Raw genomic sequence first — 25,421 nt, forward strand, 5'->3', positions numbered from 1 at the left:
TTTGCAAGGAGCAACATATGCAAAGTGTATGCAAAAACTCAAAAAATGCTACATAAATGCTACATGTCATTAAAATGTGAAACATGACTGAAACATATCCTGTTCTTTTCCAAGGCATACCATTACACTCAATTATTTGGGGGGACAGAAGAAACAATCCATAATCAACACACAAATCGTAAATTGTACATTTCCTTTTGGCTTTATAGATCTTATCCCTTGGCTGTAAGCAGGAGGTGAGCTTTGGAACTTCCCTGAACTTGTATACATTTGCAGGAGCCTAGACACACAGATTTTTGTAGGTGATTTTACACACATGCTCCCCTTACCTCCATGCGGTTTTCCTGCTCCAAGGGCTTTATCCCAGCAAATATGTCTTGTTCTTCTTCTACCCCTCCCTCAGCCTTGTCATCCTCTTCCTTAGCAACCTCCTGGGGATTCAGATAGTACACCTGGTAGTCGTCTTCCTCCTCTTCTCCTCCTCCTCCAGCAGCACCATTCTCCCCCACTTCCTTGGGCTTCAAACTCACCCCACCAGTACTTTCATCAGGGCAAGGAATGTCATCGTCTCCACTACCCACTTCCCCCACTGGGTCCTTTGGGTTCTTCTTGCTGGATGGACTACTCCTGAGGGTGGGCTCAGTTGCCTCTGAGAAATACACCCCACCATCATCCTCAAAGGTATCCCTGTAACTTCTGCTCAACGGGCTGTCTGTGAAGCTGAACGTGTTGCTAGCCTCGGCGCCAAGGGCCAAACTGCTGTCATCTAAAGCCAACTCGGCCAAGTCCGGTTCCAGAGAGCTGTCCTCGCTGCTCATGCGACGCTTCCCGCTATGTTTGCTGGCCAAGGTCTTTCCCACTGGAAGCTTGCCACCCTTGTTCACAGCCGTCTTGTAGGCAGCTTTATCACCTTCGGCTGAAAGTCTTCTCAGGACCCGCTGGGGAGCTTCAGACACAACTTTCCGCTTCCCAATGAGTTCTTTGGGGCGCACAGCGGGCTCCTGAGAGGCAGGGTGAGACCGATCCCCTAGTTGCAAGCACGTCCCCGAAACATCCAGACCATGAGCTCTCCCCGCTTCACAGATGGCTTCTCCACACTGCGGTCGGCAGTTTCGCTGCTGGATGGCCTTTACCCAACAAAAGGAGTTCTTCTTGTCAGCATTGCTGTACGTGATGCCTGGAATTGGATAGGCCTCCTCCCAGTTGAAGTAACAAGCTTCCACAGCTGGCTTGAACCCCTGGAATAGTTTCTCAAGGGATTTTTTGTGCTGTCCCCTTTTGACGTTGTCTATTACCTTCAATTGCCACTGCCTCAGTTGTGTGCACAAATCCCTCCGCCTAGAATTACAGGGGAGAAGGAACATGTAAGTGGCACAGAGGAGCTACAAAGCAAGATTTCCAGATTTATAGTTTCCGCCCCATCCAAGATACAGTGGAACCTCAGGCTACGTACTGTCCTCCTTACGAATGCTTCGGGTAACGAGCTCCGCTAACCAGGAAGTGGATGCCCCTAGTTGCGAACTTTGCCCCAGGATGTGAGCGGAAGTCGCGCGCCAGCAGCGGGAGGCCCCATTAGCAAAATTAAGAACAGTTTCGGCTTAAGAACGGACCTCCGGAACGAATTAAGTTCGTAACCGGAGGTACCACTGTACTAAATTCAGGTCCTCCTTACAAACTTTCCTTTGTTACTTTTATCACTGAGCTGTGATGAGGAGTTACACAGCCAATTCAGATTTCTTAATACTCTTGACTGCATTTATATTAGATAGCATCAAGCCTCAGATGATCAAGAACATATAAAGCTGTCTTATGCATAGACAGACCATTTGACAACCTTGCTTAATAGTGTTTACTCTGCCTCAAAATAACTCTCCAAAGATTCAGACAGGGGCCTTTCCCACCCCTGCTACGTCAGATATTTTAATAAAAAAATGCCGGCAACGCATGTGCTCTCATTCCCACTGAAGTAACTCTGAGGGTAGTAAACAGTGTCTGCATCCATCCTCTGCTAATATGGTAGTCAGAGGTCTCCAAGCAAGCTTTTAACAAGTACCACAAATTGATCCCTCTTTCATGCTTTAATATAATCTTCTTTTCTTGGTAGCAAAACCCAACAGTATGATAAGCAAACGCCATCCACCATCACTATGTATCAGAAGTATAGAGGGTTATGAAGCAGTGCAAGGCCAAAGAAGCACAGGATACAATAGGGACGTAATATGGGAGTTTTGATGGCAATCTTCCCTCCACCCTCTGCATGTTTTGGATCTGTAACTACTTCAAACCTAAATATTTCAAACGCAGAAAATAGAGATCCATTAATGGGCTGGTTGTCAAAATGTCACATTTTACAGCTTCATTAAGGTCTGATCCCACTACCTACCGATGAGGGCTGATGGTCGGATCCAAGACAGCAAGCCTCCAGAGAACCACCATCTCATCGCACATGCTTGCACAAGCATGAGCAGCCACTTCTGACTGGCCGTTGCTACGGCCAGTGTGCCCACTTGCACTGCTATGGGATGCAGATGTCCTTACACTGTACCACCAGCCGGTTATCTGAGAGAGAGGATGCAGACATGTTAAGACACATAATTCCACGCTTAACAGACAACAAGGGAAGTACACCTTTGCCTTACTAAAAAGTATCTGCCCTAAAAATAATACTGCACTGCTTTTCTGCAGGATGTTCACAGCTGGGTCAAGAAGTCTTGAGACCTCAATATCCCCCAAGGCTTACTACATTGTCATCACGCCCTTCCCCTCCCCAACGCACTGTGAATCAAATCGCTTTTGTGGACTGTCCTCAGAATTCTTCACAAGTCAGGGTATAAATGCCTTAAATAATATATATATATATCTAATAGTACCTGCTCGTAGGTCAGGCACTGGTCTGTTAGAATTTCTAGCAGAGGGGCTGCATTGGTGTCCCGTCTCTTGAACATCTCCCGAACAATAGAAAGTAAGTTCCAGATGCCCTCCGGCTCCCTCCCCCTCAGAGGACGCAAGAGACAGGCCCATTCGGCGGCAGCTGGGGGCTCCGTGGACGAAAGGTACATAGAGTTCACATCACTGTGAAATTTGACAAGATAGAGGTTAGGAGGAAAAGTCAAGGTAACAAACAGAAGCAGAATAGCTGTTGCTGTAACTCTAAAGGTGGAAAAGTTATTTTATAGCCTTCATCATCTCCAGCCTTCAGCCCAATAATGAGAGACCTAGCACTATTACTCCCATTTCTTCAAATGAACGACAGAGATGTACACTAGAGGCCGGTCATCACATCTACAGCTTATACAAGAACTCGTATCTACCAGGTCCAACACTCTGAATTTTGCAGCACCCTTATTACAAGTTGCATCATTTCACAGTAAAAAAATTCCAACTAAAAATAAAATATTGTTTGACACAGCTGTGTTGATGCTGATGAGTAAAAGGCAAACCTGAACAAGCTGGATAAGGTTGTGCATTAGGCCCAGTTACTTGGGCTATGGCTGTAAATGGCTTTCTTGGGTGAAAAATTTGCCTACGTTACACAAAGAATCTTATCCATCAAAGATAACTGAAACATATTAATCTGTCAATCCTGCGCTTTAGTCATCTGACCACAAATGCTATTAGGTCTCATATGTTTCCAGTAAATCCATCAGTATGTCCTAGAACAACAAAATACTCCAACATGGCTACACACTTCTGGAAAGGATCGTTAAGAGATGGGTAAGCTGCAGTGCTGGTAAGACACTATATATATAATTATCTCTTCATTTAAGGACTCCTGATACATTTCCAGAGAGTTTGCTAGAACTCCTTTTGGAAACCATTGGAGTAAACTGAGTCCAATCTTCTATTTGTCAAAAGATTGTGGTTTCGGTCCGCTGCATCAAAACACTGGATCACTATGGTGAGCACACAGAAGAGGAATTCACAGGTAAGCAAATTCTCAGTTCTTCCTACTATACTTGTCACCATTCAGCAGTCCAGATTCGAGGGCTTAATAGAACTGAGCCCCAATTGCACAAGGGAGGGATATTTGCTGTTTGAACACAAGGTTGGTGAAAGCACGGAAGCAGCCTTCAATCAATGGTGGCCACTGCAGATGCAAAAACACTGCTGTCAGAGTGTCTAGAGTCAATGTGTGAAACAGAACCGTATACCTTCTTCCTGTATGAAAGTCAAGGAAGTAACGGTTCCTCTAAGCAAGTGTGCTACAATTCCAACAGGTGGTGATTCATCCAAGGCCTTTAGAAGTTGGCTTTGTTCTTTGGGGGTCACTCCATCTCTCCCCTAAACCCAGTAATTGACAAAGGAGGTACACCATTTCTTGAAGGCTCAACTTCCCCGTATGTACCCACTTGAGTGCCTTGAGCTGTGAAACTGGCACGTTTACAACTAGCACATAATGTTTGTTCTGCTCATGAATTGATCCTTCTGTGTCACAGCACCAACCCTCTGGAACTCCCAGCATATTAGTATTAGGCAGGCACCTTCGCTATATTGTTTTTGATGCCTGCTAAAATCTTCTAGGTTTAGGCAAGCCCACCCCGACATTGAATTTTATTCTGTATTATTAAATGGTTGATCAAAGCTACATTTTCATTAAAAAAATATGTCTACTTGTTTTTAAAGTTTGATTTTATCACTTTTTTATTATGTATATTTTACATTGTTTCATGTAAGCCATTTAGATATTTTCATTACTTAAGCCATATATACATATTATTAAACAAAAACAAGTAATTCTGTGCCAAAAGATTAAGGGCTTGTCCAACGTTTGGGCAACACCCCTTTTTCTTTCAAGATGTTTAAGGCGAAAGAGGTTTTTGCTCACAGTGGGAACTACAAGTGACTTTAAGGACACAGGAAGGGTGAAGCTACATTCATGTAAAATGCAGAATCCCAAGTTACAGTGGTGCCCCGCAAGACGAATGCCTCGCAAGACGGAAAACTCGCTAGACGAAAGGGTTTTCCGTTTTTTGAGCTGCTTCGCAAGACGAATTTCCCTATGGGCTTGCCTCGCAAGACGAAAACGTCTTGCAAGTTTGTTTCCTTTTTCTTAACACCGTTAATACAGTTGCGACTTGACTTCGAGGAGCAACTCATAGAACGCAGTGTACATAGTAGCCTTTTTTGAGGTTTTTAAAGACTTTGGTGATTTTTGAAGCTTTTCCAAAACTTCTTTTGCAGCCATTTGGTAAGTTAAGCTTTTAAAACTTTTTTTAGGGGGGGTTGGATTTTGGGTTGGGGGGTTTGGAATTCAAGGACTTGGTGTTGGGGAGGGGTTTGCAAGAATCTGGAAGCTTGTGTTTTTTTTCTGCATTTTTATGATTTTCTGTGACCACTGGGCCACTCTGCTGTTTTTTAAAAAAATTTCTGGGTTTGAATTTTGAAATGCTCTTTACAGAATGTGTGACTTTAAAGAGCACTTAATAAACTCTTGTTGTACCAAATTTGGCTTTGTTTGGACTTTTTTTGACCATAGGAATGCATTAATTGATTTTCAATGCATTCCTATGGGATTTTGTGCTTCGCAAGACGAAAAATTCGCTAGACAAAAAAATTCGTGGAACGAATTAATTTCGTCTTGCGAGGCACCACTGTATCTGTGAACATAAGGGAACATGAATAGTGAAGTCCTGTAATGGCAATAAGGAATATAATATTGAGAAATGAAGAAGGGGGAATGACTCTCAAGGGTTCAGAAATTTGCTTGATGAACCACTGGACGGCAGGATGCAAGGCCACTCTAAGAAAATGCTTTACATGTGGAATGGGAGACACCTGTTCACTAAAGATATGAGGGAGCTTAAAGCAGCCATCCAAGTACACAAAGGATGTTAGATTTAACCCCTAAATTAAGCCAACCTTGGAGAAAAACTAGAACAGCAGGGAATGGAGCTGCCAAGAGACCAAGTCCCTTGTCCTGGCAAAATAATGTCCAAGTACCCAAAGAGTGAAATCCCTCCTCACTGTAAGTAGGGTGTCCAACTCTATATAGCTGAGTAATCCAAGTCTACTTAACCTTTCTCTCTGCCTAGAAATGAAGAGGAGTGGTTTTGAATAACAAAGGCCACCACTGACTGAGCAGGACACACAGGCTACTAGCCTGATAGGAGAGGACATCTCAGTCACGGGGGGGGGGGGGGGAGCGAAGAGATCTCAGCCCATTCCATCCAGATACTGGCAAGAACTCTCACAAGTAGGGGAAAGACAAAAACCCATCAAGAATCTTTGCTTCATGAAAAGAAGTTTGATTTCTGCGTTGTGATGGGAATGCAAGAAGATCCCATAGGAGGGCCGTAAAATGTGAGGTCAAAGACATGAGCATGAAGGCTCTATTCCTCGGGATCCAAGTTCTGCCTGCATATTATCCTTTCCTTTGAGGTGAAGGGCCCAGAATGAGACACAGTCCTCGGCACAAGACAGGAGATGTGATTCACTTCTGTTTGTTCAGGTACAACACAGTTGGCATGTTGTGTCTGTATGATGACATGGGCCCCTTGATGCTTGCGCTGAAAGTGGAGACAAGCCAGGAAGATTGCCGTTTGCTCATTAATGATGAAGCTGGCTTTATGAGCTACATCATTATCACAACATGTGCCCAGACCATCAAGCTGGCATTAGCATCACTTTTCTAGATGTGGATCTGACAGCAAAAGGAGTAGTAGTTCTGTAGCAACCAGGGATGGCTTAAAGACTGGAGACACTGGAATTGTATAACCACCTACAGTCATAACGAATCCTTGATGTGACTGCATGATAAAGCTGCAGTGGTCAAAAACGGGCCAACCTCAAGACACCAGATCCATTCAAGCTACTAGTGTAGCTTGAAAGATGAGCCAGAATGCCCATCACTTGAAGGGCTAGCAAATGTTCTGGAAAACTGTAGCTTGCAGTCTCTATAATTACACCCAGGTTCTCCATCATGAAAGAAAGGAAGAGATAACTCAGTAGGGAGGCTATTACTAATGCCAGGTACCTCTGGTTCTTTCTACATCCAGATACTGATAAGAATGTTGCTAAGATAAGGATGAGCTTCAGCGCCCCAAAGTCCAAGGTCTGCAGTGCTTTCCACTAGTAACTTGGTGAAGGTTCTTGTACAGAAAGCTATAGCAAGGTCAGTGTAAAGTACTGAAAATGAGGTTTCCTATGAAGCAAAGCAAATAATCTGCTATGCAAAATTCACTGGGATGCGATCTTTTGAGGTTTATGCATGTCAGGAACTCACCTGGGGCCACTGTCATTAAAATGGAGGCCCGAGTATCCAGCGAAACCTGACTTTTCGGTTTCAGGGTGGCCTTTCCCTCTCCCATTTTTTCTTGAGCACATGAACAAGGAGAGAGCAGACACTTTTGACTCTTTGTAGGTAGGGCACAAGTTCAATAAACCAAGCCTTCAGCAGCTTCTGGGTGATCTCTCACACAAACTTTCACTTTGCCAAGGCTATGGCACAGGAAAGACAAAAAAGATAGCTGTGATATCCCTGCCAGCACCAGCCAGGACTCGAGGTGAACCATCGCCTATACCCAACTGTCTGATGTAGCCAGATCCTACATGGGAACAAAATTTTGCACACAGCCCACTACCTGGGTGTGGAAGGCCATCTGGACACTGAACCCATTGGAAATTTTAGTGTGTGTTGCAGGAGCATTTTCTGGATCCTTTTCCATTTATCACTTGTCCCCTCTGCTCAGTCACCTTCAAACTTACGTAAAGACAGACTTGGTAGTCAGCTATTCTCCCCACAGTTAGAACCAGAGCCACTGGTTGAAACTGTGGATGCTGTGATCCTAGCTGCATATTGCAGCACATGAACAATGCCATCAAGCAGGGTAGGAGGTGCTGCTGTACAATTAACTACAAATTTGAGCTGCTCTTGGGTTTTTGTTTCCAGTGCTGCCATTTCAGCCATGTGAGGGCCATCCTGGAGCATAGAAACACAGCAGCAGCCATTAAAGATCTCCTAAACACAACCTCAGTCCTTCTAGCTGTCTAGTCTCAAGGCATCTCCCTCTGGAATCAGACAGGAGTCGCTGGTTACAGATGCTGTTGCCTCAAAATTAGGAAACATCTACTCCTTGGAATCAAATGAGAAAGGATGAATATATTGCAGTGCTTTGGTTGTGAGTGGTACCTTTTCAGTCCATGACCAATGTGTTGACTGAACATCTCCAAAATAAAGGACCAAGAGCATTGTCTTCTGGGTCTTAGGAGCCATGCCATGAACTTGAATTCTATCAGGGATCTATCATAGGAATCTGCAGCTGGAGCATTTCCAGGACCTTAGTCTAGATCATCAGGAATGCAGAAGCAGAACACAGACACCAAGGTGTTCCCTTTCCATCTCCAAAAGATTCAGAGAGCAAACTTGACTCAATATATTGGTGATCAGCATTCAAACCAACCAATTGGTGCCTCCTGCATTAAACTCTTCAGTAGGTCTCAGCCATGTCTATTCCTATGTTCTTTTTGATGACTCAAGACAAAAAGAGAGAAATCATGAATGCCCTGAACTACTCACTGGAGCTGGAAATAAGATTCTCTACCATCCCTCTGTTAAATCGATGTGAAAGCAGTTATTTCTAAAAGGCAAAGGCAAGCATCCATCTTGTGAAGCCTTGTATTACCCATAGGCTCCCTATGGTAAGATGAAGATGGGCAGATGAACTGCAGTCCTTGGTATCCCAGAGGCAGTTACATTAATGCCTAGAGAAATGAAGAGAATTCCCCAAACATTTGAAGCCATTTGCGGAGCAGCAGTACACATCTGGACTGATGAACTGTCTCAGCTGGAGTTCTGTTTTCCTGACTCACTGGGGAGTGCCACGAGCTGATCTCCATCTTCAACCAGGACCTGTGCTGGAGTTGGGAGCTTCAACAAGGGCTCAAGGCTTTCTCTTGATTTTGTCCAAGAGTACTCAGAGGATACCCTCTCCATTGTAACAGTATGTAGGAGGAGGAAAGTAAACTGGAGATCAAATTGCAAGCCCCCTGAGGGTTCTCTTCTACAGTGTAATGCTGGGGCGGAATAAAAGGCAAGCAAAGCACTGATTGATCACTTAGGAGCAAAGTCGCAGATAAGCCAGCTTCTTGACCACCACCACCCCCCAAGAAAGATGGAGCCCTAGTGCAATGCAGAAGGAGCCACCAAACCAGTTTTAAGTAGAAACTTGAATGGCATGATACAAACTATTATTATTTATTAAATTTATATGCTCCATAGATCTCAGGACAGTTCACAACATAAAAATACTAGATAAAAAACACAAAATACATGAGAACAAGAACAAATCAATATCCCCACCCCCCACCCCAAACACATTTAAAAGGGTTTGGATGTTAATCAGCCCAAGGCCTGATTGAAGCGGAACTTTTTTGCCTGGCACCAAAGGAAGTATAGGGCAATCTAGCCATCCATTTAGCAGAAGACATGTACAGAATGCAATGGCCAGGGTACTGATGAGAACTACTAAACTACTATCCAGGCAAATATTATGGTTTCACTGGTTGCGTGTGTTCCGTGCAGATGACCACTGCACCTGAAGACCATCAGTCAGGTCGTGCATCTGCAGCAGTGACCAGAGGAGGAGTGCAGAAAGAAGAAACGCCATGGTACACTTGCATCAGCACAACTGGACACTTTCATCTGCCCCAGCTGCAACAAAACTTGTCTCTCTTGTCTTGATCTCTAAAGCCACAGCAGGCACTGTAAATCTCCAACAGTTTGACTTCACCTCTGAAAGCAAATGCTTCCACTGTCTCCCAAGACAGATGCCAACAACACTGACATATGCCAACAACCCTAAGCAGCATGGGCCCAAATATCCAAAGGAGCACCTCCTCACATATAGACCTGCCCATATGTTAGGATCTGGTGGCAATTCTGCAGCACTGTGAAGTTCAAGGGTAAGAGGTTCATGAGAAGACCTTCTCTGTGGTGGTCCACAGGTTGTGCCCCTTCTTATGAGGTGTGCCTGCCCCACAGGCTTTGGTGGCGGAGGATGAGTTCAGAGTATCACTTGTTCCACAGTGTTGCTGCTGGTTTTGCTTGCCAATATTGTCTATTTGATGGCTTTGTGTTGTTATACAATATGTGGCCTGTTTGGTTTTTTTAAGCTGCACATAAATCTCCCTTGAAACTGCATTGTGAAGACTGGGCTGTACATGTGTGTATATATGTGTGTATATATATATATATATATATAGAGAGAGAGAGAGAGAGAGAGATAGGGAGAAGATACTTGATATACAGCTTGCTATAAGAAGAGTTCTGTCCTTTTTCTATGCACTAAACTTGCTTGTATGGAAGAGCATTCAGACAAACATGCAACCAGAAATGATGCATCAAATCTTGATGGAAAACAAAGCCCTTTGACATCAACTCATTTGAAGGTGCACAATCACTGCCAGTTAGGTGACAAATCACCTTTGAAGGAGTTCTTCTCAGCACTGATCAAATGATGGGCACTGTGAGCAGCACCTTTGAAAATGCACTATCTGTGGTGAACTCCCATAACACAGCTGATTCCAGATCCACCTTTACCCTAGAATCACATATGAAGTTGGGTATTGGGCAAATGGGTGTGGTTTGGGAGAAATGACCTTGCAGGGCTAATTAGGCTCAGAGACCGGACATTCCCCACCACTGCACCAGAAACTGGTCTCTGAAAAAAGCTGACATTGTGTTCCAACAATAGCCGATGGTTTGCTGTCCTGACTAGACAAATTCTCGGTTAAACACACAGGGCAAAGCAATACAAATACTGACATTTATAACTTAGAAGCAACCACAAAATATAGATTCAGACCACCTTCAGAGAAATCATAGCCAAAAGGTGTGCCCGCACAATTTAAACTAATTTGTTCAAGTATAGCCTATTAGCCACTTATGACTGTCAGCCAGATGCTTGACAAACCATCTATTTTCACTGCCTGACCCAGTCTGCAAAAATGGGGGGGGGGGGTCAAGCACCTGGCAGGCTATGATAGAAGGCATGAGGTTGTGTTTGGTTTGGTGAACCACCACAAGTTGTGAAGGAAAAAGGAAAAAAAGAATTTACCTAAAGACAACAGGAGATGGACCACAAAATTTGTGAAGGGTTTTCTTTATGTTGTCACTTAATGTAGATTCATCCAAGTACCAGGTGCTTTGATCTGAGGCAGAGGGACCGGCAGTGGGATCTTAAGAAAAAAACAGATACATTTTTGCATATGTTTCTGTAAGTGGTTTATCTTCCCCATTTACCCAGAGTGGCAGGTGAAAGAGTACACCTGAGCTTCATTCCAAATATATTTATGTTTTTTTAAAAAAAATAATTTTTATTAACTGGCCAATCACATCAAATTAAATCACATCACATAAATTCCAAATTACAAAGCCAAATTTTTAAATTTTGTTGGGGGAACCCATACTTCAAGATCCAAAGGGGGATTCAGATCATCTTCTTATTACTGCGTTAATGTCCAAATCAGTCCCAATCAGTCCAAACAAAATTCATAATTCTATCCAGTCTTATCTTGGTGTTTTCACATCATATCTTGTTCATATAATTTCTATTTCTACGATCTCTTCTGTTAGTCTCCTTAAGCCGATAAGCAAAATAATAATCCTGTGTGGATTTCCCGTTCCTCCACTAAGTCCAGACGGTTTCCATATATCTCCTTCGTAGATAACATCGCTCTTTCCATCATAAATTTGGCATTTGTCGCTCTTAAGTTCCACCGAGAAGTTAATCCACGATATGTAAACAACTCTATTTCTCTCTTTCTCCTCCCAGACCCAAGAGCTCCAACAATGCCTCCCAAAATGGCGACGGCATTTTTAACTGCGTCATTCTAAAACTCTTAGCTTTCCAGCTTCATCTTGAAACATTGCTTTGGTTCGAAAGTTTATCTCCACACAGCCTTAAATCCACAGCTTAAGTCCTTAGTTTCTGACTCATTAGGGGAGGGGATTCTTGTTAAATCACATAAGAAAAAGGAAGGCAGGTTTTTCCCCCCCTCCCCCCTCAGTCATACCGTATCTTGACGTATCTTCTCATATTTTATTCTTGTCTTGTTATCAGAGATCTCTTCTGTCAGCAGTCTTTACTCCCCTTTTTCCTTGAAGCATGTGCAATTTATCTCGTCCAAATTGTTTCTTTTGAAGATGCTTGCAACTAGCGGCGCGAATCAGGGACGGCGTCCAGGAGTGCCGGAATCCCACAGGAGGGCTTTGTGCCTAGTGCCCCCACCCCCACAAATTCGGGGGTGGTATAGGGCACAGCAGGCAAGAGCCGTCCCCCCCACAATCCTGGGGGGGGTTAAGGAGGCTAATTACCCCCATCATAGCCTCCAAATTACCTCGTGTGGGTCCGAGAGATGTTATTGTCAGCCATCTTCTGATGCGCCACCTAGTGGCCCCCCCATTCCAAATATATTTATGAAAGCTCAAACAAAACTGTACTCTCATCCCAGTGGTACCACATGGTGGATTAAAAGAAACCCTAAGAAAATAATGTTTCATTTCTCACCACTCATAAGCCAACAGGCCAAGAGGATTCTCTGTTTATTCTTTCGACTGTGCTGCCCTCCCCCTTACCAATCACAGAGCACAATGCCCTAGCATTTCAAAAACAAAGTTTGCCTATTTGAAAGCTATTATTTATATTAACATACAGAATTCCGGTAGAGTTACCTGGGGCTCCACATACAGTATTGATAGCAGTGGACTGAGAAGAGAGCAACTCATCCAGCAAACGCTGAGCAGTAGGAAGGATCTGTGTGTGAGAAAAACATTTAACACTGACTGTCTCTCCCATGAGTTAGATCTATTAAAAATTATCAAAAGGTGTGCTATCAAATCAAATTTCTCACTAGTACTTCATCTATTTCCAAAACAATGCATACAACCCAGTTCACCAAAACGCTTAAATATATCAATCTGCAGCTAGAGAATTACCGTGATAAATGTGTTTTGCATGATTATGTATTTTATATTTTTACTAATTTTAGAAAATATTTCATGGTATAGTACTTTATTAAATGCATAATGCTGCTTGTTATGTAAGTCAGAAGCAAAGGCTGATAGTTACTGGATGAAATAATTTATATTTCTAAGATGAAAAGAAGCTCCTTGTTTAGAATGCACAAATATTCATAATTTAAGGAACAGTGCTCGGTTTTCAAAGAAACTTCAACTGGTTCAGAACACTAGTTGCTAGACTGAGATGTGGAGCAGCTAAAATGGATCTTATCTTGGCAATACTCAAATAATTTTATGCACTACAAGCTTGTCTTTGGGCACAATTCAAATTCGCAGTTTTAATTGTTAAAGTTTAAACTCATTAGGGCTGGGGTATCTGAAGAACAGCATCATTCCATATGAACCAGTCTGATTTTTGCTCCCTCTAGTAAGGTCCAACTCTGCCCTTATCTTTTGAGGGTCTCTGCAGTAGTGGTGCTTCAGCTATGGAATTCCCCTCTCCTTTATGTTCACCTTGCATCAAATATGCTAACTTTTAAGTACGTTTCCGTTTTCCTGGGCATTTAGCAGTGTATGCAGTTTTTTAGGCACTCTGATTTCAAACTGGTGTTTATTTGCAGCTAGTTGTTTTTAAAGTAGCCGTATTCAGAGCTTTTTTTCCCCCAGCCAGAATGCATCAGAACGCAGTTCCAACACCTCTCCCAACACCACAGCTCTGGCTCATGAAAAGACTCTCCCTGGAGCGCAAAAAGGACACGCGTGCTATCAACCTTTCCTACTCCCCACAATCCTATGATTCGATGGCTAGCCCACCGGGCTGCACTTCTAATGCCAGGCTGCAGGAGGGAGCAAAATGCCGCCGGGCTTACTGGCAGTTCTGCACAGAGGTGCTTTAAGTCAGCGGAATGGAACTTTCATGTTTCAGGTGCAGCCCATGGGCGGCAAACCAGCTACTCACGAACGCGGAGCTTTACTCGGCGCACATGCTTCCCCTAAGCTGTGCTGAGGTGCCTTCTTTCCAGGCTGCGACTGATGGCAGCGGAGCGCTGAACCGTCGCGTGTCTCTGGGGTTCACACCAGGATTTCCTTTTTGCCTGCTTGGTCAGGCTGGGAAGCAAACTTTTGAGGGGAACTCTCTCCCATCGCCATGGGTAAGTGCAAGATCCTCCCTGGTAGGGGACACACAGCGGAGGGCATAGGAGACTGTTTTGGTTTTTATTCATAGAATTGTGGGGAGTTGGAAGGGAACCCGAGGGTCATCTAAGTCCAACCCCCCTGCGATGCAGGGATCTCAGCTATAGCATCCATGGCAGATGGCCATTTGGCTTCTGCTTTGAAATCTCCCAAAGAAGAGTTTCTTGAAGGGAAATTATCAAAACGGCCATGTTGTCTGGGAGTAATTCCCTTTTTCATGATTTCCCAAACAAGGATATTGCAAACTTTTACCTTTCAATAAAAAGTTGTTTGTATCATTGAGTGCTCTGTTATTGTGTTTTTCTTTTAAGACAAAATAAGTTAATGTATGAGTTGTTTTTTTCTAAACTAAAACCTCAGTATTCAGGTTACCGTATTTTTCGCACCATAGGACGCACTTTTTCCCCTCCAAAAATGAAGGGGAAATGTGTGTGCGTCCTATGGTGCGAATGCAGGCTTTCGCTGAAGCCTGGAGAGTGAGAGAGGTCGGTGCGCACCGACCCCTCACGCTCTCCAGGCTTCGCACACCTCTCTGCAAGCAGCGGGAGCCCAGCGCTGGGCTCCCGCTGCTTGCGGAGACTTGCCTGCATGGCGAAGCCTGCGCGCGCTGAACTCAGCGCGTCCAGGCTTCGCGGACCTCTCCGCAAACAGCGGGAGCGCTCCCGCTGCTTGCGGAGAGTTGCCAGCATGCCGAAGCCTGCGCGCGCTGAGATCAGCGCGCCCAGGCTTCGCGGACCTCTCCGCAAACAGCGGGAGCGCTCCCGCTGCTTGCAGAGAGTTGCCAGCATACCGAAGCCTGCGCGCGCTGAAATCAGCGCGCCCAGGCTTCGCGGACCTCTCCGCAAACAGCGGGAGCGGTCCCGCTGCTTGCGGAGAGTTGCCAGCATGCCGAAGCCTGCGCGCGCTGAGATCAGCGCGCCCAGGCTTCGCGGACCTCTCCGCAAACAGCGGGAGCGCTCCCACGGCTTGCAGAGAGCTGCCTGTTTGGGGGCTGGGGTCGGGGGAAGCTCGAGCTTCCCCAGCCCCGCGCCTGGGGGGAAAATAATTTTTCCCCTTTATTTCCCCCCCAAAAAACTGGGTGCGCCCTATGGTCCGGTGCGCCCTATGGTGCGAAAAATACGGTAAATTGCTGTGTTGGCACTTTGTGATAAATAAGTGGGTTTGGGGTTGCAGTTTGGGCACTTGGTCTCTAAAAGGTTTGCCATCACAGTTCTATGGGCACTGGAGAGGGTCTTCTCATGAGCCAGAGGTGCACAGTGGGGCTTTAATGAGGCTCTTCAGCCTCCCAGGCTAACAGCTGTCCCACAGGAAGAAGCCTTCCTGTGCCTCAGCTCTGTAAGCCGCCCTGCCTCTCCTGCACATGCAAGCAGAAGGGACAAGGCAGCTTGCAGAGCAGATGTGCATGGAAGAAGCTTCTCTGAGCATCTGCTCTGCCCCTTCACAGAGCTGCCCTGTCCCTCTTGCTTGTGCGCCTTTCTTTCCTGCATCATTTATTCTAGAAAAAAAGCACTAGCTGCATTCCAAATATGCTATGATCCAGCACAATCCTATGCATATTTACTCAGAATATAAGGCCCAGTGTTCAATGAAGCTTACTCCTCATGAAAGAGTGCATAGGATTGCAACAGAAATGTTGGTTTAACTTTACAGTATTGTGTTTCTGCCAGCCACATTTGCAGTAACCAAACATTTCAATTCAGAAGCCCTGCTCTGGGTACCTCTCCTTTCAAAAGTGAGCTAAATGGCAGCTGGAGGTAGGGCCTTCTCAATGGAGGTGCCTCAGTTGTAGCATACTCTTCATAGGAACATAGCAGGTGCCAGCTTCTTTAACTGTGAGTCAGATGTAATACATTTTTTATTCTCCCATGCATTGGCTGGATCATTTATTTTTTGCCACCACACCCTACAGTTTCCATTCTTATTTTTAACATCTTGTTTTATCAGACAGTAGCTATGTCTGGGTTTCTGTTGTTAGCTACCCTGAAAATCTTGCTAAAAGGTAAATACATTTTATTAAAAAAACTTTTTGAAAAATAATTGCACACTACACTTGAACCCAATCCTAGTTAGCACATGCCTTTCATGCTTCTATTTACTCAAAATCTGCATACCACATGTTCTGGTGTAAACACACTAGCCAAAGGAAGCAGTTTTAAAAAAAAATGGGGGGAAATGCTAGATGCACACAACTAACACAAGAAAAGACAGCAGGATTTTCTGCAAAAATGAGTAATAGCTCAACATGTACCACACAGAAAAATAGAACCCATTAGGAAGGGCCCTGGGACCAAGACCATAAAACTACTGCAACACACTCTATACATGGTTGCCTTTTAAGAGCATTCAGAAACTTCAACTAATGCACAATGCAGCAGTCCACTTCCTGACTGATATGTGGTGGAGGGATCATGAGAGCAGTATTCTGAAAACTCCACTAGCTGCCAGTTAAATTCCAAGTTCAATTGGAAGTGCTATTATTGACTTCTGTATTAACTCTAGACTTCATCTCTTAAGGTTCACCTCCCCCGTATGAGCCTGCCCATTAAAAATCACCTGATCTTCGTATAGCTATTCATGCTATTCCTTCTGGCAGAATTTACAATAAGGCTCTTCCCTACCCACAAAAGGACCCCACAGTTGAAATCCAAATTATATAATTTGACTAGCTGCTCTTTTTACCACAGCTGTGCTTTACAAGCATCAAAGTAATAGGGAGTGGTGGGGAGTATGAGAGCTTGCCATCACAGCAGACTACTCAGTGCATAAAAACAAATGTCTAAGGAATGGCTATGTCTGCACAGACACCTGTCTATCACTCCACTGAGCTAGGCTGCTTTTGAGAAGGTCCTTGTTCCCAAATGCTGATCATGAGAGCCTACTGCCTTAACATGGATTGCATCTTAGCTTTGCATATACTGTCAGCCAGGGGTGACATGGAAACAATATGGTGCAAGTTGCTCCCTTCCGCTAGGCAGATGACATTCAATGTGGGCCAGGCCCCATGAAACAGGGTAGGATTCCCCATCACAAGAGGGCCCAATTCATGTATTATTTTTATCTATTTAATTTATATCCTGCCCTTCCTCCCAAAGGAGCCCAGGGCTGCAAACACAATTGTGATAAAACAAAATATTCTAAAAACAATTTCAGTACAGATTCATGCAATTCTTCAAGCTTTTTATGAGAGAGAAGTCAAGTCTTGGACTCAGCCTGCTTTGGCATTCATGCAGAGAATCCAGCGGATATTAGGACATGGATGATGGAAAGGGAAAAGCATGAGATGTTTATTCTCCATGCTATTGCATGAAGCATAGCCTTATGGCTGTACTATTTACTTGCTGCTTTAATATGCTTCTGTTTTAAGTTGATAAACCACCAGGAATAGTTTCAGATGAAGGGACGCATTAAAATGTTTTAAATATACAAGTACATAAATGGTATTTCAATTTATTCATGCCGCTACTTTTATTTAATAAAGTAGTTTGCTCTCATGGCAATGCCCATTCTTGGAAAAGAAGACCAGCTTCTTGAGGAAAGGAAAAGCAGTATTGTAGTGAAAACAGCTATCTATGAAGCCAAATACCACAGGTCAACCTGTACAACAATATCTAAAAAACATGGGCTAGTAAAAGCTTTTGGTTTTGTTTTCAAGGCTGCTAAACACACAATTTGGGAAGCAGGACTAAATAAAAGTGAATCCATTTGTATGATTTGAGTACAACATGCTTTGGAGATCATACCTGCTGGGGAAGTTCACTGATGAGGTACTGTGCAAATTTCTGCAGCTGATCTCTCTGCAGTCGAGACAGGGATTCTGAGACAGGTGCTCGCAAACACACTGCAGATGCCTATGGTAGAAAAGGCAAAACATGGAGAGCCTTGCTTTTAACAAAGTCTTACTGCTAAACATCACCTTCCCACCCCAAGTTAAATAAAGCTGCAAATAGAAGACGTTTCAGAAACAATCTAGCAAGTTTATCAGAACAAAGTGCGGTATTTCAGAAGGATATCGCTTAGAATAAGAGCAATACGTATTGCAGATTCTGTTCAAAATATACACATTTGCTTTATTAGGGAACTAGGCAACAATTAGAACTTCCAATGACCAAACAGTAACCTTTGTTTACTCCACCTTACATGGTTACATTCATTTCATTACAACTTATGGCCTATTGCTTTATCATACAGGCTCTCTAAACCACTCAGGAAAATTTAGTTATGCATCAAAATACATTCATCCTAAAGAGCCTATTTCATGCATACATTTCCTTCTGAATTTAACAGCTCAATTCTCCCACCCTATCTACAATAAGCAGAAGCAGCACTATCCAATTTCTGACATGCAGGGGACTCCAGACTTCTTGCAAATAATCCTTCAAAGGGGACAGAAAACTCACTGATTATTCTCAAGCTTCATTATGTTGACTACCAGCAGAATATGCTTGGAGGCAGACATTGGCAGTGCTTTTGTAGGGGGTTCATATACAATATTACCTCTCAGATTAAACTAAGTAAAATTATGGTTTGTCTATCGTCTACTTCATAAACTATGGCTAAGCAAACCTAATCATTGTTTCCTTTCAACCATCAACATTTAAATCCCACATTTGATTCTAAGCTTGTCAACAATTCATCAGGGGGAGAGATTATGCTGAACTGCAGGACTAGATCCTCAATTTGTACAATGTATAGTATCTTGACCACATGTTGATAAATGTGCTTAAATATTTTTCTTTCCAATGGGGGTGGGGTGGGGAATTGCTTCACTGAAAGAATCGGAATACATTTCATTCATTTATATTTGCAGAGTGCAAAACACACTGCTGGCATTGTACAAAAGCAGAATTGATTTGGTGGTGGTGGTTTTTTTAAGTACATCCATTTGATTTTTGCTTACAAAATTTTGACACATAGGCTCAACTTTCCATTGCAACAACTCAACACTATTAATGCATAGGGTTGCATCCAATGCTGTGTGAACTAGCATAACCACCTTCCTTACTACTGTCTAATGTAGACCATTGGACACATCAAAGTCCATTTGCATATTCTGGTAATCAATTTTGAAGCATCCAGCCATTTAGGCAAACATGTGGCACTGATCCTTTCAGCTTGTACAGCCAGTTGTTTCTTACAATATATATGTTAAACACTACTTAGTACAGATTAGTGAATATGGGCTACTGTCCTCCCTTCAAGTATGTTCCAGTCAATGCAGCTCCACAGATGTTAGTATAAAGGACTGAAAAGAACGGGGGGAACTTGCAGTTACTGAACACTTTAATTTTATGGCTATCAATAAATATTTCCTGTACTTGGTTATCTATGCAACAGAACAATAGTCATAATTCAAGGCCTACATTGTGAATCCGGAAAAGGCAGAGGGCTACAACATGGGCACACCATTTGGCCCCAGCTCCACAAGTGCAGCTGCATGAGGTGATCCTGCATCTGTCAAACATCACTGCCACATTGTATGCTCCTTTTGGTGGTACCATCTGGGGAGGTACCACTGTGGCACTCAGGTGGAAACCTGTTGGGAGAACAGGCCAAAGGTTATTGTCTGACACCGAAGCATGGTCATATAGCATTCAGCATAAAAAAAATATTACACACAACACTAACAGACCAATTATTTTAACTATACCTTCCTTCTTCTTGCTCCAATCAAAATCTGGAATGTCTTATTTTGGCAACCGTAATTTATTTCAAAGATCAATCATCACTTCAATTTAATGAGAATAGGCTTTCAACATAGGAATGTTCAGCAGCAAAGATTTGTGCCTGGACTACAGAACCCCCCATTAAACAGAGTTTAGATTCATTTCCTTTCTATTAACAACCATTAAATTGCAATTTAAAATTGTAAACACATTCATTCTCTCAATAGACCTGCTGCATTAACTGAGGCTAAGGCTTCCTAATAAACTCAGAGTCAACATGTGCACCTTTTGTCTTCCAATGGATTACGCTGTCCAACCCATACCTAAAATTCCCAAGAAGCAGACATTAAGCCTCTTATTGCATGTCTTATAACTGTGGCATAAAGTTAATCATGAAGGTGGGGAAAAGTATAACATAACTAAAGGAACACAACCAGATGTTGCTGGTGAGCACATACCATAAATGTTCCAGTCATACTGTTCTCTGTTTTTGGGATGACTACATAGCAAGCAAAAAAGTCTATAAATTCTAGAACTAATTTAGTAGTCCTAGCAAAAATCACCAGCTGAAACCTGCAGTGTTTCCAGGACTCCATCAAACTGAAACTGGGTCTGCTGAGCCACTTTTTTATATCTTTGTGGATCAGATCTGGATAAAGGAATCTTTATCTGGGTCCGTCCCCCCAATCAGGCCTTCTGGATGAGAGCTCAATGGTACAGGCTGAGGCAGGACCTAACCATGTCATCCCAACTCAGAAACCCTTCTCTCCCAAACCTTCAAGGTAGGGTTTGTATCTGGGATAAGATTTCAGTTCTTCTCAGTACCAACATAAGGTAGATGTAAATACCTATCTGCAGTGGATCTTTAACAGCCCTCATTCGGAAAAGTTGCTCGCCTCTCTGGAACTCATCTGCACTGCCGTTTGCCAAGCAGGAGTACAGCCTAGGAAAAAGAAATCATTCTGTTGTTAAATGTACTTCAGATGAGACAAAGAGCACTGCATTCTGGATCACTGGTCTTCATATTGTAGGGAATGGCCCAGGACCATTTCCATTATGCAGCTGGGAACAATCTAAAGGGCAGGATCCAAGAAAGTAGTGCAAAGATTTCTGTTTGCTCAGTGGAAGTTCTCCTCCTTCTCCTCTCCCTCTGTGCACCGCATGCCCTCCCCAAATCTGCCCCAGATGGAACCCCCAGGACAGATTTTGGGGACATGTGGGAAAAGGAGAGGGAAGCCAGAAGTCCTTTCACTAACAAAACTACTTTTCTGGATGCAACACAATATCATTTTTTTATTAGCATACAACCTGATGAAATGTTCGTGAAAACATAAAAGTTTACTCCCTCATTTGTGACATTTTTAATTGATTCTAATCAATAGATATTACTCTCATACATTTACAGATTTTTCCCTAATGGGCCAATATGGCTACTTGAAATTCCCTATTTCACTGATGGTGCGTCGAAGATAAAGTTAACTTTAAACAGAAAAGAAAAACGAAGAGAATTCTGAATGGCATTACCTGATGTCCTCTTCATTTTCTGGGAAGCTCCAAAAGGCAATACGAAGCTGCAGTTGTTCGGGCACAGGTGGGTAGACTTTCTCAACCACTTCAAATGGAATGTGAAATGCCACCTGTTTTGCTGACAACTCCACCAGCGGGATCACCAGCCCATCTAATACAACAAAGAATATCAGGTGAGGTTAGTTGAAACATGCAAAAATGATCTCATCACAAGTTTTGTTAGGCACAATGCAAAAATTTCCCGTTTAAAATATACATATTTAGATGGCATATCTAGCTTCAGTATGGCAAGATACTGCCCGCAGGGCTGACAACTAGATGGCACTGAAGGCCACCACCTCCTTTGTCTTTAAAAACAAAAATCACAGAAAAGTTAAACAAGTAAAGTTGCGTACAGCACAACTAGGGAAGTACATTGCCTCACTTCACTCACCCATTCCAGAACTAGGCACCCATCTTCTGTCAGGAGTCAATGCAAAAATAGCATTCTCCCTCAAAGAACACAAGGCATTGAAAACTATTCAAAACAAGATACAAACAGAGCCAAATATACTGGCAAAGACACAACAAGCAGAAACGCTGAAGGTGAGGACACTACTACGTTCCAATAAGGGTCCAGAGTTCAAACCTGCACTTCACTGAACAATGATATTGGGAGAGGGGTGTGTGTGAGAAAGAGATAAGGGTTTAACTTGCTCTCTCTGTCACTAGTCCACTCCTGCCTCTGCTCACTTGCAGCATGATCCAGAGGACAGTGTGCTAACTCAACTCTACCCTTCAATTCAGCAACTGCTAACATTCACAAGGCCAAGTCCCCCCCCCCCAATTCCTGCATACAGAGTTGTTGGTTAAGCTCTTTTCTTGCAAGTGTTGTGTATGAGCCATTACACTTCTAACTCTCTGAGAGCCTTTTCCATGTATTTATAAGAAATTATCTCTCTGGGAGGAGATAAGCATTCAGAAATGTTATTCCCTCCCACTCACCCCTGGATTTCTAGCACTTCTTCAGCTAAATATTATACCAACTCAAAACAGAAGTGGCAAGCCACACCAGATCACAGACAATCATTTGATATGCCAAGGAGCAATTGAGAGTTGAAATACTCTTCTTCATTAATCAGCTCTAAATGGCCTAAGGGGGATCACCAAAGTGACCCCACAGATGTGCATCAAGACCTTCCCTGGCACCCCAAGAGGATCCTGGGGCTTCCTCCCTCCTGACAAAAAAAATCTAGTGGTGCCAACAGAAGGCTTCTGTCAAGTCCAATAGTGGCATGGGGGGGGGGGACGAGATAGGCATTAGGTCACAATTGGGACAGGACCAGCCAACCATTCCCTCGATGTGACCCCCTCCCCCTCCAAGATCTCTGCACCACAATTAGGCTTGAGGAAAGTCATCTGGCTATAATGTAATTCTTTCAAACATAACCGCAATGGAGGAGGAACGCTTTAACTTTAAATCTTTCCTCCCCAGTCATGACCAGCCCCCCCCCATAGACTTCCAAATACCTTACATTAGCTCCCATAAATGAGTTTTTAAAACCTGTTTTCAGTAGAGGCGATGATCTTCCTGGAGACTGCAGTTGGAGAGGGAGAATTCACCCCTTCCTCCCTATCTGCAGTCTTCAGAAAGATCAACCCCACCCAACCAAAAAATACCTGGTAGAAGTTGTTAAGCATTGTATCATTGTATCATTTGCAAGTTTTTTAAAAAATGTCTTCATTCCCTTTTCAAGTAAAAGACCTACAAGATCACCTCAATCCCAAATACTCAACTGAGTGCTGTACTCTGCAGGAGAGGACATCCTGCAGATTGCATCCTATCAGGCAATCCGTTCTGTACAATGTCAGAACTGGGACATTTTAGTGTTACAGGACCTGCCCTTTGGAATTCCCTCCACTGCATATCAGACAGGCACCTTCGCTACTGTATTTTCAGCACCTGCTAAAGAATTTCACGTTATCAGATTCAACACCCCACCATATAAACTTAAACAAAAGTAGGTCGCAATGACCCAGTTTTTAAGCATAAAACAGCCATTAACATTTATTTTGTTTATTACATTTCTATACCACCCTTCAACTAAGGATCACAGGGCTCTTTACAATTCATATAACAATCATAACTTTGGCACAAGTATATCAGTGCAATAATTTTGAGTTGTGAATTACGAGTAACAGCAAGAGAGAGGGGGAGAGACCTTGCAACGGAACCACACATTATCTGAGACCTTAAATTCCAGTCTGAGACTGATGTATCATCATGCAATGAATGCTGTCTTTCCTTTCTTTGGCACACAACCTAAGTGTCAAATCTTGAAAACTAAAAATTCTGCTGTTGACACTTCTGGATTTTGTGGCAAGGAATTATGGGGTGATTTGTTTTTCTTCAAAATGCCAACTTGAGTCAGGATTTTCCTAGCTAATCCCATGTCTAGTGGAACACAGGTGATGTTATATTCTATTCACAACCCTGTAAATGTGTTGTTACACAAGACAGTAGCTAAGAAACGAAGTTTCAAGCTGCTTGCTCACCTTCATATTCCAAAACGTATCTTCATCATAAACTAATCGTACTTTGGAATCACAACACAGGTAGAATGTTATGCCATACTTTGTAGCTTTAGAGCCAGGGCTTTTTTGGCGGTGGCCCCGATCTGGTGGAACGCTCTGTCACAAGAGACTAGGGCCCTCCAGGACTTGATATCTTTCTGCAGGGCCTGCAAGATGGAGCTGTTCTGCCAGGCCTTTGGCCAAGCCACAGTCTGACCCCCTCCTTCTGTAATCCTCATAGAACTCTAACCCGATGGTTGACATTAATTCGATTCTGAATTGATTCTAGAATGTATTTTAATTAATTGACTGTGCGATTTTATGTACATTCTGCTATTTTTACCTGTTGTTAGCCATTCTGAGCCCAGCTTTGGCCGGGGAGGGCAGGATACAAATTTCTAAAAAATTATTACTATTATTAGTATTATTATTTAGATAGCATATACCGTCCTCTGAATAGCATTATGATGGATTGGGGAAGGGGGAGCTTGCCTTACCGGCAAACACATTTTTTGTATAATGGCCCCCACCTCGCCCCAAAGAATTAGGATAGGTTACCGCCAGGGAGAATGAAGAACCTCCTGCCACACACCTTAGTCTGTCTAAAGGTGTTTATGAGTCCTATTACTCAAAATCCACACACCCCCTTCATTCCAGTTCTAGGAAAAAACTAAGAGGGAAGCTTTGGATTTGCTTTCCGAAAGCTAAAATTCCCGCAAAACATTGTGAAATCTCTTCAGAACAAACAGCAACACCTAAAGCTTAGCTGTACTATCTTAGTACCTGCATGAAAGGTTTTAATAAGAAATTCCAAAAAATTGCCTTTTTAAACAATGAATGCAAATGTTAACATATAACAAATTTTATTAGTGTATAACAGGAAAGGAAAAAAGAAGGAAAAGAGAAGACAACAACCACACACCCAGAATTGCAAATAAAACCAAATCAAGTCAATCTAACCTAGCTAGTTATTTGTTGCTTGCTTGAACAGGCTTGGGTTTGACAGCCTGAGCATTTTCTGTCTTCCTGGGAAATCTTATCAGGAATCCAAAAGCAGAAGGGAAAGCCTTACGTATTTAAAGGAGTCTGAGACCAGTAAAAACTGGCCTCCATTCCTAAGATGGGTTGTCATTTGGCCCAATCATGTATTAGAAACTCCATTTCTAGTATCACCAGTCTCGTTAGCCAATCAAAAAATGGAGGCGACTTCCACCTTCCTAATGACTCTGCTTGCAGTACAAAAGGCTTGTTAGGAATGTAAGAGCCTCCTGGATCAGGAAAATGCTGAATCTAGTCCAGCATCCTGTTCTCACAGTGGCCAACCATGTGCCTATGGGCAAGATTCAAGGAGGTCCTGAGCGCAAGAGCACTCTCTCCCCTCCTGATGTTTCTAGCAACTTGTATTATAGATTAAGAGTTGTCATTAAGTCTGGCCACCTGTTCACGGGGAGAGGGTTGATTGCTTACCAACTGCTACAGGTGCAATCGAAGTCTCAGCTGAATTAGTAACTTTCGCACAATATGAT

General features: G+C 43.2%; 1 protein-coding gene and 1 long non-coding RNA gene across 9 annotated transcripts in view; one reads left to right on the plus strand and one right to left on the minus strand.

Annotated features, from left to right (window-relative positions):
• ZSWIM8 (zinc finger SWIM-type containing 8) overlaps positions 1 to 25,421 on the minus strand; it is a 61,408-nt gene that overhangs the window by 25,477 nt on the left and 10,510 nt on the right. For all 8 annotated transcript variants that reach the window (XM_083615488.1, XM_083615489.1, XM_083615487.1 and 5 more), the window contains exons 2-10: positions 21,340 to 21,493; positions 20,664 to 20,758; positions 19,513 to 19,685; positions 17,893 to 18,000; positions 12,671 to 12,752; positions 11,055 to 11,175; positions 2,871 to 3,072; positions 2,384 to 2,559; positions 330 to 1,338 (exon numbers count right to left, since the gene is read on the minus strand). In XM_083615488.1, coding sequence (XP_083471614.1) covers positions 330 to 1,338; positions 2,384 to 2,559; positions 2,871 to 3,072; positions 11,055 to 11,175; positions 12,671 to 12,752; positions 17,893 to 18,000; positions 19,513 to 19,685; positions 20,664 to 20,758; positions 21,340 to 21,493 — 2,120 coding nt within the window. The remainder of the gene's footprint in view (positions 1 to 329; positions 1,339 to 2,383; positions 2,560 to 2,870; positions 3,073 to 11,054; positions 11,176 to 12,670; positions 12,753 to 17,892; positions 18,001 to 19,512; positions 19,686 to 20,663; positions 20,759 to 21,339; positions 21,494 to 25,421) is intronic.
• On the plus strand, positions 5,601 to 11,046 carry LOC310763616. The gene is made up of 3 exons (XR_014548723.1): positions 5,601 to 7,248; positions 8,584 to 10,172; positions 10,205 to 11,046. It is a non-coding gene; the product is annotated as an uncharacterized lncRNA (long non-coding RNA).

Source organism: Podarcis filfolensis (assembly GCF_964270895.1).
Source record: "Podarcis filfolensis genome assembly, chromosome: 5".
In the NCBI taxonomy this organism is placed as follows: domain Eukaryota; kingdom Metazoa; phylum Chordata; class Lepidosauria; order Squamata; family Lacertidae; genus Podarcis; species Podarcis filfolensis.